This window comes from Genypterus blacodes, unplaced genomic scaffold (genome assembly GCF_046128005.1).
Source record: "Genypterus blacodes isolate CSIRO-AG114 ecotype Tasmania unplaced genomic scaffold, CSIRO-AGI_Gbla_v1 ptg000037l_1, whole genome shotgun sequence".
NCBI lineage: Eukaryota > Metazoa > Chordata > Actinopteri > Ophidiiformes > Ophidiidae > Genypterus > Genypterus blacodes.
The window spans coordinates 4,511,843-4,525,000 of NW_027466850.1; the positions used below are offsets into that span (position 1 = coordinate 4,511,843).

Genomic DNA, 13,158 nt, shown 5'->3' on the forward strand with positions numbered 1-13,158 from the left:
CTCTTCTTCTCTCTTTCATTCAGCTCACTCCTTCATCCTCGTCCACTTGTCTGCTTCCTTCATTGCATCTTTAAAGCTCAACCTGATCATTCTCTTTGTAGGTACGTTGCTTTTGCACCAGCAGCTTACGGAGCTTCATTCTCAACCATTGATACTGAACTCTCTCTAGAACGTGATGTGAATGTGACTTCAGCTTGGGCAAAACAAGTAAATGACTCACAAGAAACTGGCTAACTGTTTAGTTCCCACGGCAGGGACTTGACCCGGCAAACAAACTGTAAATAACCCAGTCACAGAGGTCACAGGTCAGTCTAACCACAACCAAACCTCTGGTGTGGTGAGTTCAGGCATCCTTAGGTCAGGGCCCTTTATTTAATGAGCACCGCCAGCAGAGGGCAGCATTTATCTGTTATCTGCTCCGAGAGGGAACAGCTGATAGAAACTTATACCTAAACTAAGTCCTGTGCATAATACAGAGATCACAGAGGACAATAGTGTCTTCACCATGGCTGCAAATGGAATCTATTGTTGTGTAGAGATGAAGAGTAAACTTAACGTCCACCGGTAAAAACATTAAATTGCAATTATGATCCCCCATGTATCCAAACTAAAACTCCTTTCCTTGATCCTTTACTATGAATGAAATCCAGCTGTAATCCTGTTTTGTGAGCATTCACCTGTATTAGAATACAACAGCACTTAAATCCAAAGGTTACACATGTTACACATCATCTTCTTCATGGTCTTTTAGATGATTGTATCCCTGAAACACTGATTTAAAAGCAAAGATTAACACACAGAGTAATCCTCTGACATGTGTTCCTCCTGCTAAACACACAGCAGCTAAAGGAGAGTAGTGCCAGTTCTTCATCTTTCGGTGATCATTGTTTTCTCAATCACATACGAAGACCTGTATCCTTCAGTGTTCTCTCTCCTTCCTTTTCAGGCATTGTAAGTTCAACCATCCTTTGCAGTTCCCCCCTGTCCACAGAAACATCAAATCCAAACCCAAAGTTCTGCTGCATCTTCTTCTGATTTCAGAGTCTCGCTGGAACTTTGCCTTCCTTACTGTTAGACTCCGATCCAGACTTTGGTTCAGTTAGTCTCTCACTCTGGGACTCTGGGCTTTGTGTCAGATCCCATCAGAGTCGGACCTATAGGATGGTGATCTCCGTCTCCTGGTTCTGATAAGCCTCCTCTTGCATCTCAGCATACAGCTGGTCCATCTTCTGGAAAGCCAGGTAGCCCTTCTTACCTGTAGAGAGACAGAGATAAAGAGAGAGAGGGATGAAACTATGATACAGCTGTGAGGGAATAAAGACTGACTTGATGACTGACTGAATATTTATACCAAAGGAGAGCACAGTTTCTCTGGCAGCGCTGCGAAGATCCTCGTCTAATATCCTCCATAGATCAGCTATCTTGTCCACGCTTTCTGTAGCCTGGCACACACATATACACACACCGGTCAGTTTATGAGGTAAGAGTGTGTCTAGCGTGTTGTGGTGTCTTGTTGTGGATGTTGTGTTTCTCACCCTGAGGCACTTGAGAGCCAGACAGGCAGCTTGTTGGAGCTGCACATCAGCCTGTTTCAGACTCTCTGTGAAGTAAACTACCGCCTGCAGAAAGAGAAGAAGAGATATTACTTTTGCTGTTGTAAAAGTTGCATCACTGCGTTTACAGGAAGCAGCAGCACTTTGGTTGTAAAGATAGTTTGACCCGTGCCTACGGATTAAAGGGTCGTTGGCACCGTGTTGTACCTTGATCCTGAAGCCTTTGCAGCCTGCAGCTCTGCACAGACACCTGGAAGCAGCTTTGCAGACTTTGTGATTGGAGTCAATCTGCAGTGCGGCCAGAGTTTGCAGTGTGCCACTAAGTGGGAGGAGCTCCACGATGGCCCGCCCCTTCAGCCTTTTCAAAGCCCGCCTCCTTTTGGGGCTCGTCAGGCCCGAGACAAGATACACTAAAACACAATAACAATAAGGATGAACCTTAATTATATCAAGAAATAAATATTTTAGAAAGAAGAAGGGAGGTATTGAGCGTTCACTGAGTTCACAGATATTGATTCTTTTTTATTCACCTTTCTGTCCTTGGAATATCGGCCATGAACAGAATTGTGTAAAGTGTTTTATACGCTGCTGCTCTCTTTGACTTAATGTTTGGAGAAGGATTTAAACCAACAAACTGTAGCAAACTGTCTTAAAAGAGTTCTGAAGGGGAAGTTGACTAAAATAGATGTTGTACCTAAACAAACCCAACCCATGTAGTGTTTACATTCAGACAACACAGGATTTTGAAGTGTGTTGGATGCAAAATGAGAACATTGATTGAAGGGAACTGTACCTTCTTTGGAGAGGCGTGAGATGTGATCTCCCAGGTCCTGGATGCTCCAGCGTTTCAGATAAACAGACAACTGGAAGAGTGTCAGTCTGTCTGGGCTGCAGACGGGCCTCAGGCTGGGCACCATGCAGCAGCCTGCCTGCACGTGCTGCAGGAGATGAGAGAACACTGCAGAGAACAAAAGAGTCTCAGCTCGGGACAACAGGTCAAGGTAGAGTTGATGAAGTTGTGCGTTCCCATACCTTTTTCTGATTGTCCAGGCTGCTTGGCTTTGACCTTGTGTGTGTATCGTTTCCTTAGCGTCCTGGAGAAGCTGTCAACATGGCAGAAGAACGGAGCGTTGCTGTTGTCCACACACTCCTCCCAAAACAACAGCACATCCTTTGTCCTCTGGGCCTTGGGAAGGACTGATGATGAAGACACCAGAAATGGAGAATTGGGAAAGCTGAACCTTCATCATGAGAACCAGAACATGCTCAGTAGAGACACACTCCACCCGGATATAGCAGAGTTTTCCATTGCTGACTATGGGAGAAGGTCACACTACCACCTGCAACAACATCTGATTCTGTGTGTTATTGTGTTTCCTGGTCACTGATGCAGAACATAAAGGGTAAAGGTTGAGGGTAGAGGTCATGGTTAAGGTCTACTGGTTACTAACTGTCTGTGGCAGAGATGTTGTTGTTCTTCTCCAGCAGCAGGCAGCTGATTCGCTGCAGGACCTCAGCTTGCAGAGACATCTCCTCCAGCAGGTTCCTCCTGGATGGACTGAAGTCTGTCGTCTTTATCACCTGAGGAAAGATTACATGGATACAAGAAGAAGGGGCGGGGCTTAGGCTCAATAGATTTCAGACATTGAGCAAACATGTCAACACAGCTCAGAAGCATGAGGTCCTTTACCTGCAGCAGGATGCAGCAGAGGTCCAGGTGTGTCTCCAGAGCCTGGTCCAGACTCCAGTTCCCAGAGGTCAGTGGGACGATGGTCAGCTCCTCCTCAGACGCTGATTGGCTGTGCTGGGACAGAAGGCCCAGACTCCTCAGGGTGCCCTGCTGCAGAGAGCTGATGCTGGGGTGTTAGAAGACAAGTTAATATCTCTGTTATATGGATTATACATGAGTTCTGTTTATGTCTGAACTCACCCACTGTCCTTTAACCTCAGGCTGCCCAAACAGGAAACATCATCGTCTGCATTGAAGTCATGTGACAGGAAGTCGAAGCTGCCCAGGACTTCCTCCACGGCCAGAGTCTCCTCTGATGAAGAGCTCTTCAACAAGGAGAGATCATTCTGAAGGACACACACACACACACACACATACACACACACACACACACACACACACACACACACACACTGTAATAAGTCTCCATTCTAATTGTTGAGTCCATACACAGTACACGTACACTTTTAAATGTTTACATATATAAACCTTCAGGATGGTTGCCAGGTGCAGGATCTGGTTGTCGAGGGCTCTCAGTTCTTTATCTGGTCCGTTCTCACTCTGTAAGGTTTTCTCCAGTTCTGCTATCAGGGCTCCCAGCCTGAGTGCCAGGACCCTGCGCTGGGCACCGCTCGCCCCGGGCCTCCCTGGGGTCCTGACGTCACTCAGAGGTGTGGGTGGGACTTCAGCTGGGGGTGGGGCAGGAGGGGAGGGAGGAGCCAGGACAGATTGGCGTTCTGGGGAGTCCTGGAACGATGGAGACATGGCAGTTTGTGACATGGGACCACGTGGTTCAGGATGGTCGTCCAGGGATCGGAAGGTTCCTGGTTTGAGTTTTGCGTTGAGCGTCTTTACCTTCAGGCTGTCAGTTTCCTGTCCTGGAGCAGAACTGTGTCTCAGGTCAGCGTCCGGCTCTCCAACTGTGTTCTGTCTGAGGATGTCAGGGGTGCTTGACCTGTGTTAGAGTCACACAGCATCCTTAGGCCAGTACTGGATTGGACTGGACTGGACTCTACACATGCTGACACCCGATGTAATAACTCTTTTGTTAATGTTTGGTATGTAATGTGTTTATTATCCGTTCATCCTCACCTTTGCAGATCCAGCAGGGATCCTGCCCGGCTGTCCTCCGGCGTGGAGGGAGAGTCTCTCACAGCTGCCCACTCCTCCTCTTCCTCCTGCTTCCTCGACTCCCCCTCCTCCTCTGAGACCTCCACAGATGCTTCCTCCTCCAGGGACAGCTGAGTCTGGCTTCCTGCCAGGCTGGTACCTTGACTCGTGCAGGAAGGATAGCTGTACGTGCGTGTGAGGCTGAGGAGGTGAGAACGTTTATTTGATTATGTGTACCTCTAGAGCAGATATCTATACATAAACTAAACATATACATGAGCTCAAGTCTGCATATGGGGGTCTGAACACCTACGTGTGTGTGTTAGGGCTCTGAGGCTTGTGGTTTGGCATGTTGCTGCTGTGTGAGGGGTCAGACAGGTAGCTGAGCAGAGACAACCCTCCTCTGTTAGTACGACCTTTAGACACCAGTGACGGGATGGAACCTTCTGGATCCTGCATCTGGCGCACCATAGACTGTAAGGGGAGGGAGGAGATGAATACTTGCATGTTTGTGTGTCAGGTGCCTCATAAGTGTGTGTGTGTGTGTGTGTGTGTGTGTGTGTGTGTGTGTGTGTGTGTGTACGTAAACGTGCTGTATACTCACTATAAAGTACTTCTCGTTGAAGGACGGAGTGCTGGGTGCCGTCCAGCTGTACACTGAACCCTTTCTGCTGGACACAGACTGTCTGCTGACGGACAGGGGACGCATCTTCTCTGCACTGTCAAACGGACTGCAGACACACACACACACACACACACTTGTATCAACACTCACAACACAATGACACGTATCCCAAACGTTTCCATATTGCCGTTGCTCACATTTCAACATTTAATCCTCTCTACATACGTATCTGACAGAATAAATGGATTATGTGACTGATCTGCTCTCATTCACTGAAAAATTTCCAAGATTTATTTTATTTGGACGTCCTGAAGCTTCTCCAGACACCATCAGGACCGATCCAGACCTTTGAGGGAACGCCTCAGTCAGTGTTTATGTCAAATCAGTTTGTGTGGTTTCATGGATATTTACAGACTAATTTCCCATGAGCCTCCACTGAATTCCTTCATGGATTGATTTGTTATGTAAGATATTTGGGATATTTGGGATATTTGGGTTATTTACATGATGATCTCTTTGGAGTCTGTAGTGTATTTGGACGATGTCACCACAGCATAGGTGTCATATTCCAGCCCCATCCTACAGACACACTGACATGGACGACTTTGGGAGGTTTGCAATCAATCAGCATGATCAGTCATCATTGTTCGGTTTCATTTTCTGCTCTAACGGCTGCCCACAGTTAGTTTTCTCAATCCCAGAGGCTGTTTTGACATCTTTGTGATGTGTTTATATGTGAGAGCGATGCTGGGGGATATCACACACATTTGACCCTTTAGTGCTGCAACAGAAATGTGTGTCGTTTTTGTGTGCATGTACGGCCACAGAAGGCTTGTGAATGTGTGTGTGTGTTTGTGTGTGTGTGTGTGTGTGTGTGTGTGTGTGTGTGTGTGTGTCTGTGCATGCGTGTCTGTGTGATTTTCCATCTCTCCAGGGTGAATCCATTAAACATCCGCCACCTGGTTTCTCTAAATCCTGAAATGTGATCTGATATGGTGCAAGGGCACAGTAGTGTGTGTGTGTGTGTGTGTGTGTGTGTGTGTGTGTGATGTACATTGTGTATTCAGTCAGCTGCTCATGTGACAGCTGGTTCAGGTTAGAGGTACAGGGGGTGAAGAGAATAAAGAAAACACAAGTGACAGATTGTACAACAGAGAGTGAATCCATACTGATCCATCACAGCATTTGTTGTTGTTGTTGTTGTTGTTGTTGTTGTTGTTGTTGTTGTTGTTTACATCACATGGTTAATTGCTGGGTCTTGTTTTTTTGCTACAAACACACAGTAAATCAGTGCTGTTTTAAATTCAGGAAGGGAAGAAATCCTGAGTTTCTTTCATGTTGAATTTCAAATCTAAAGCTGCAAAGTAACTGAAACAGAGTAAGAATCAAATGGATGCAGGAAAGCACTGGGCCTCAAACGCAGCATCTGAGTAAACATACTTGGTCGCGTGTCCGTCAGTCCTCCACTCACTCTGTTATGCTTCATTACATGAGTGAGAGGATGAGGTGCTTATGGAAAATATGAACGTTTTCTGTGTTGTCTGATCGGCGTTCCCAGCAGCTGCACATGTCATGAAGTGAATCATCATCTGTCATGTTGCTGATGTCAGAGTGAGAGGGTCGCTCTGCTCAGGTCAGGACACAAAACATTCACAGAGTTTAATCTTATTTCCTTGCAGCGCTGCACCGTGTCCTGCTGCCCTGACGACCCATCCAATTATACAATCACTGTGTGTGTGTGTGTGTGTGTGTGTGTGTGTGTGTGTGTGTGTGTGTGTGTGTGTGTGATCCTTCAGTGCTGTCCGCCTGTCACAGATCATCAACCTCCCACTCACACACATCAGTATGGTCTTCACTCACTCTCTCCCCCCTCTCTCACTCTCTCACTCACTCTCTCTCCCTGGCTCTCCCTCACGCTCTCTCTCACTCCCCTCATTCTCTCTCACTCTCTCCCTCTCTCTCACTTTCCCCCTCTCTCACTCACTCTATCTCTCTCACACTCTCTCCCCTCTCTCACTCTCTTACTTCCCCCCCACTCTCACTCCTCTCTCACTCCCTCTCTCCCTCTCTCTCACTCCTGTCAGCATTGGCATTTCCCCCTAATTCTGATCGACCACCTCAAAACATCCCACCTTCACTAAATCTCTTAGACTGGTTGGAAGAATCATGTTGTGTGTGTGTGTGTGTGTGTGTGTGTGTGTGTGTGTGTGTGTGTGTGTGTGTCCTTACTTCCAGATGACCTCCAGCTGAAGCTTGAGTGTTCCCAGTTCAGTGATGTCCACCAACATCAGCTGCGGCCTCGCCACAAAGAAGTCAGCGCTCGCACACGTCACCATGCCAACCAGTAGCCAACCCAAACCCTTGGCTTCTGTCACCTGACATGAGGGATGTTTTTGGGGTGAAACACTCACATATATCTTGTTCTTGAGTGTGTGTGTGTGTGTGTGTGTGTGTGTGTCCTTATGCATTCTAACCTTTATCTCAAAGTTGTGGTGTATGTGCGGGAGGAAGACCATCTCTTCTTCATCCCAGGACTGTGTATCATCGGATTCTATCCTCCCTTTGATCCTCCAGCGCTGGCGGCCTAAACGCACCACCACCTGAAAACATGACGTCATCGATGACCAATCACTGACCACAAACAACTTTATGGCAAAACTAAGGTGAGTTTCTGGTCGAGCTTTGACAGAAACATAAATGTGGAAGCTAGAATTTTGCTCAAATGGAGTCGATGCTTCTAAGACAATAACAAAATGAATTAAACTTTGGTAGCTTTCTGTCACTGGTCCTCTGGAACGGCACAGGAAACGTCACCTCCAGTCCCTCTGAGTCTCAGCTCTTAATTGAATGATGACATCTGCATCCTGACTTTACAGAGTGTGTCCCCGGAGTCCTTACAGTTTACATCTACATCTGCATATATTTGCATATTGAGGCGTCTTGCTCTTTTGACACAGTTAATGAAGTGAGAGTAAAGTGTTGAAATCCTATAACAAAGTGTAATACGCCTTTAAACAGCGAGGCTCACCTCATACTGGTCTCCAGGGCAGAGACGAGCGAAGCCAATCAGCCCTGCAAGTGAGAACACATGTGAAAGAGATGAAAGATGGCGTGCTGATAACCTGAGAACTGCTATGGGACAGCGTATATGTGTGTGAGTGTGTATGTGTATACCTTTCATTTTGATTTGTAGCTCCCCAAGGAGGATCTCTAACTCTCCTTCCATCACTGACATATCCTGGAGAGGGGAGGAAAATAAGGTGCAATGGAATTTTAGACAATAATAAAACATTTGTAGGATTTGTTAACAGTTTCTACCACATTGACTCTATTTCTTTTTAAATTATGACACTCAGTAGGTGGCATTTTCCACACAGCTGTTCCTGTACTCAGGAGACCAAAGGTGAGGCTCATCTGCAAAACATGGACACTGGATCTGCTCTATGTTTTCAGACAGGTCTTGTTTCTGGGTTGATTTTGTAAAGTATGTGGCCTGAACTCTTAAAACGATACATAAATACATGAACAAGAACACTTTTAAGAACCCTAAGTGTTTCTTTGGATAACAACCAGAGGAGATAACAAACCTCAGCAGGTGCCCTGAGGAACGCCACAATAAATCATTCACATATGCTTAGGATACCTTAAAAAACTCATATATCTCCAGTGATTCCTTTGTGTGAATGTGTGTGTGTGTGTGTGTGTGTGTGTGTGTGTGTGTGTGTGTGTGTGTGTGTGTGTGTGTGTGTGTGTGTGTGTGCGTGCGTGCGTGTGTTTGTGTGTGTGTGTGTGTGTGTGTGTGTGTGTGTTTCAGCCAGAGTAGCTGACCTCAGAGATCATGGGTTTGGTCATGAAGATCACTGCTCGTTCCAGCAGCAGGATGAATAAGTGTGTTTTTGTGTGCGTGTTCCATTCAGCCTGCATGTGGATGAGGGTGGGGGAGTGCGAATGCTTTCATAAAGTCCATTTGAGAATGCAGGGAGTGTAGGAGGAGAGAGAGTAATAAGGAGAATACGTCTAATATCATCAAGTGTTTGAATGTGTTTGAGGGGGCTGTGGAAAGAGGGAATTAAGAATAAAAATCCTTCATAACCATCTCACACCAGAGTGTGTGTGTGTGTGGGGGGTATGAATGACTCCTCAGTTGTCTGTTAATGATCCTTAGCCTGTGGTGGCTGCGAGCAGAAACATCACAGTGGGACCATCACTCTCACACGGCTGTGTTTGGTTTGGCAGCGTTACAGTCGCTCGTTGGCTCTTCCTCCCTGGAGGCTGCATTAGTGGCAGCCTTGGTGGGCCGGTACTATGTTTCAATTACACAGCCACAATAATTCACATTTTCAAATGAATCATCCCTCAGCTCTTTGTTTGGTGGTGACAGAGAACACTTCAGCTCTGCAGCATCAACAAAGCAGAGCATTATAGAGGATCTGTAAAGAGGAATATGTTGTTTATTCTCCATAAAGCCAGAGATTCACTCAGCTGCCACCGGACTAAACCATTTAGGGATTCCAATATTTTGCCTGTGATCGTTTGCATTTTGGAATCCAGAGTGGGTAAAGTGCTTTTCAGGAATAGCTTCTGCCAAACTCTTTGGGGTTTGTAAGACATTTCAAAGTAATTGCAGACCAATTCAGAGGATCTCCATAATGCATGAATGGCTCCTTTTACTTTCTGTCAGGCAGGCTGCCCAGGATGTCAAAGCTTTTTCTGAGATGATTATGATTATAACTCTCCACAGTCTGGGGCTTTTCTTCCCCTCCAATAAGATGTTTGCAATTACAGAATCTCCTCACTCCTTCTTCTTTCAGTCTTTCTTTTCATGCATGAGTACTTACCCTCCCTCCCTCCCACCCCAGATAATAACAATAACAACAATAACAATGATTTATTTATCTGCATTAACAAATGATAGAAGTGGGAGATGGGTGACATAAATGGAATCAGGAATGATGTTGTTGTTGATTGATATTGTCCACACACACACACACACACACACACACACACACACACACACACACACACACACACACACACACGCACACACACACACACACACAAACACACACACACACACACACACACACACACACACACACACACACACACACACACACACACACACACATGATGATGGTAAGAAACTAGGAGGAAAGCACCTGAAGTAACCTGTGTGCATGTTAACACACTGTATGCTTTCTATATTCACATATTTAATGCTAAGGGGCAGCGGTTGTGCTCTGAGCTCCCTCGTGTCTCAGCTCCTCTCTCTGTCCCTCAGGCTGAGGAGCTTAGACATCACAACTGATTCCCTCCTCTGAATCGGAGCCTGCTGATAGTTTACACATTCGTGGCCATCAGCACATGTGGACTCCTGTTTCACATAAACACTCATGAGAAGCAAAGACAGACTTGTTTAGCCACGGTCATGATTTTTCCACAAGTTGCCTAACATGTTCCCAAAGTACAGAAACACACAGATATACTGGAGTTAACGGGAAGCTTTTGTCTGATATGCTGAGGAGAAACACTCTCCAGGCCTCCAACACACATTGTTCTCATAAAGCAAAGTAGTTTCAGATGAGGCGGCTGGTAGGAGATACGGTTATGAGGACAGCCGTACCTGCAGGCTGTGTCTGTGGTTGCGGTTGAGCTCCAGCAGGCTCTCTCTGGAGGCTCGGGAGGACGGGGAGAGGGAGAAGGCTCTCTTCATGTTGACCGCTCCCTGACACAACCTCCACTGGATACAATACGTCTCATACAGCTCCTCCACCTTCAGAGACAAGACACAGAGCTACAGCATCAGACTGCAGCTCCTCTCTAACTCAGCACCACTGTGCACGCAGAGGGAAAACAGACTCTTTAAGGCCCTGCTCTTAAATTTCCCACTTTGTTCTGATTGGTCAGTTGGATCAAAATGACTAAATACAACTTAAAAACATCATAAACAAATCATATATCTCATCTTAATGTGCCCTCTTAGAAAAAAGGAAGTAAATTTCCTTCCTGTTTTCCAGCCAATATGATTTTGTTTCACGATCAATAATTCTTCCAGGCTTCATTGCGTCACAATGGAGGAGCATTCAAGTCCAACAGCTTTGCAGGTCTATTAAAGATGAATCACCTCCTAAAATGTTTGGAGCGTGGTGGCATTGATTGCTGGAATAAATCAGCTGCATCGCTTTTAAACTGGTCTGAAAGAGAGCACACACACACACACACACACACACACACAGTTGGGTTTTTACCTTGCTGATTTGGAACTCTAGTCTCCGGATGTACCTCTCTAATGCTCTGATCTCCTGTGTTCACAGAGGAGAAGGAGAGAGTTGTGAGATTTGACCAATATAATTTAATCAACACAAAAGCATTCACATTAGTTTGATTGCAAGGAAAACAAGATAAAGTGATGAATGTGTGTGTCTGCAGTGAGAATGGCTGAAAGTTTACCTTCTCCAGATCGTAGAGGAAGGCCTGGAACAGAGACAGGACATGTACAGTCATCATCATCATCATCATCATCATCATCATCATCATCATCATCATCATCATCATCATCATCATCATCATCATCATCCCTCTCTCTCTCTCTCTCTCTCTCTCTCTCTCTCTCTCTCTCACCAGTCTGGAGTTCCTCTTTGTCTCTCTCTGCTGTGAGGACAGGACGTCCATCTCTGCTTGGTGGCCCTCCAGGTATTCACTACAGGAAAGACATTGTTGTGTGAGTATTTTTGATTTAAGTCCTTTTCTTGGTTGTGCAAAACAATCTTATCTGATGTCATCTGTCTCTTAAAGCTCACATAACTGAACTCTATTCCTGTAGTAGTAGTATTTGGTTTCATACTTGAGTCCTTTGCGTAGCGCCTGGAAGACCCTGTCCACCTGCTCCGGCTGCAGAGACCAGTTGGCTCCTCCCACTCTGGTTGGAGACAGGTGCACCCTGGGAGATTTTCCTCCCGGCGAGGCTTTGGAACGAAGGGAGTTTCGAGAAGATGAGGGCCTAAAACACACAGAAAGAGAGAGAGGGGTGAGACAGAATACTGAGATTGAGGTTTTCTTCGCCGTCAGTGTTACAAAAAGTAAAAAAAAGACACTACTGCCACTTATCATACAAAATAATAAATTAAAGTAAAAATGTGATCAAAACTGTGATTCAGGAATGATGACATCATGTCATTTGTCGGGTAGAAACAGAGAGAGAATGTCTGTCACTTTTTAAACCTTTCCTCCATGCACATGGCTAAAAAAGTGTTGTCATGGTGACTGGTGTTTGTCATTCCTCTCTATGTGTGTGTTGTGTGGATGTCATGTTTATGGCCGGGTTGTGTCATGTTGCTGTCACCATCAGAGTGCCGTAAAGAAGAATCATGGGCGACCACAGAGATACAGGTTGTCAGGGTCGAGGCACAAAGAGGCTCTCAAGATGCTGAAGAATGAGTGGTGTGTGTGTGTGTGTGTGTGTGTGTGTGTGTGTGTGTGTGTGTGTGTGTGTGTGTGTGCGCGTGTGTGTGTGTCTTACTCTCTCCCTTGCGCTGACACACACAGAGGACACAGGAAGTACATTCCAGTTGTGTCCTTCTGACATTTTTTACATGACATTTTGTTCACTTTCACATGTGGAAGTCTGTGTGAATGTGAAAGTCTTAAATTTGGTGATGCATTCACTGTCAACTCATCAATGAGGAACACGATCGTCTGTGACGGCGTTCACACAGTCTCTCCTGGTGTGATTAGGTTCTCATTACAACAGTGTGTAAACACCTTACAGAGTGAGAGAACCCATCCAGGCTTAATTGGTTCTTGTGTTACTCGTCATTGACGTTAACGTTCCGTCACTCACCGTCTCCGCCCGGTCAGAGAGCTGAACCCTGTGAAGGAGCGACTCCTGTAGACCAGGCCTCCATCTGAGGGAGAGTCGAATCGCAGCTTCACCGACATCCTGCAGAGAGGGGGGGGGGAGAGAGCGAGGGAGGGAGGGAGAAAGAGTGAGAGAGTGAGAGTGAGAGAGAGTGAGAGGGAGAGGAGAGAGAGAGAGGGAGATTGAGAGAGAGAGGGAGGGAGAGTGAGAGAGAGAGGGAGTGAGAGAGAGGGTGGAGAGTGAGAGAGTGATAGGGAGTGAGGGGTGAGAGGGAGTGAGAGTG

The 13,158-nt window shown here is 46.2% G+C and overlaps 1 protein-coding gene across 1 annotated transcript in view; it reads right to left on the bottom strand.

Annotated features, from left to right (window-relative positions):
- Positions 1 to 629: 629 nt before the first annotated feature.
- Positions 630 to 13,158, bottom strand: part of ripor3 (RIPOR family member 3) — a 27,347-nt gene continuing 14,818 nt past the window's right edge. Inside the window, exons 2-25 of the mRNA XM_076147286.1 lie at positions 12,858 to 12,956; positions 11,862 to 12,017; positions 11,639 to 11,717; positions 11,468 to 11,491; positions 11,266 to 11,319; positions 10,641 to 10,790; positions 8,192 to 8,255; positions 8,046 to 8,089; positions 7,492 to 7,617; positions 7,247 to 7,392; positions 4,997 to 5,123; positions 4,706 to 4,866; positions 4,375 to 4,593; positions 4,138 to 4,237; positions 3,772 to 4,029; positions 3,484 to 3,629; positions 3,244 to 3,409; positions 3,005 to 3,134; positions 2,586 to 2,750; positions 2,347 to 2,511; positions 1,761 to 1,963; positions 1,536 to 1,619; positions 1,352 to 1,442; positions 630 to 1,255 (exon numbers count right to left, since the gene is read on the bottom strand). Coding sequence (XP_076003401.1) covers positions 1,155 to 1,255; positions 1,352 to 1,442; positions 1,536 to 1,619; positions 1,761 to 1,963; positions 2,347 to 2,511; positions 2,586 to 2,750; positions 3,005 to 3,134; positions 3,244 to 3,409; positions 3,484 to 3,629; positions 3,772 to 4,029; positions 4,138 to 4,237; positions 4,375 to 4,593; positions 4,706 to 4,866; positions 4,997 to 5,123; positions 7,247 to 7,392; positions 7,492 to 7,617; positions 8,046 to 8,089; positions 8,192 to 8,255; positions 10,641 to 10,790; positions 11,266 to 11,319; positions 11,468 to 11,491; positions 11,639 to 11,717; positions 11,862 to 12,017; positions 12,858 to 12,955 — 3,057 coding nt within the window. The 5' untranslated portion in view covers position 12,956 and the 3' untranslated portion in view covers positions 630 to 1,154. The remainder of the gene's footprint in view (positions 1,256 to 1,351; positions 1,443 to 1,535; positions 1,620 to 1,760; positions 1,964 to 2,346; positions 2,512 to 2,585; positions 2,751 to 3,004; positions 3,135 to 3,243; positions 3,410 to 3,483; positions 3,630 to 3,771; positions 4,030 to 4,137; positions 4,238 to 4,374; positions 4,594 to 4,705; positions 4,867 to 4,996; positions 5,124 to 7,246; positions 7,393 to 7,491; positions 7,618 to 8,045; positions 8,090 to 8,191; positions 8,256 to 10,640; positions 10,791 to 11,265; positions 11,320 to 11,467; positions 11,492 to 11,638; positions 11,718 to 11,861; positions 12,018 to 12,857; positions 12,957 to 13,158) is intronic.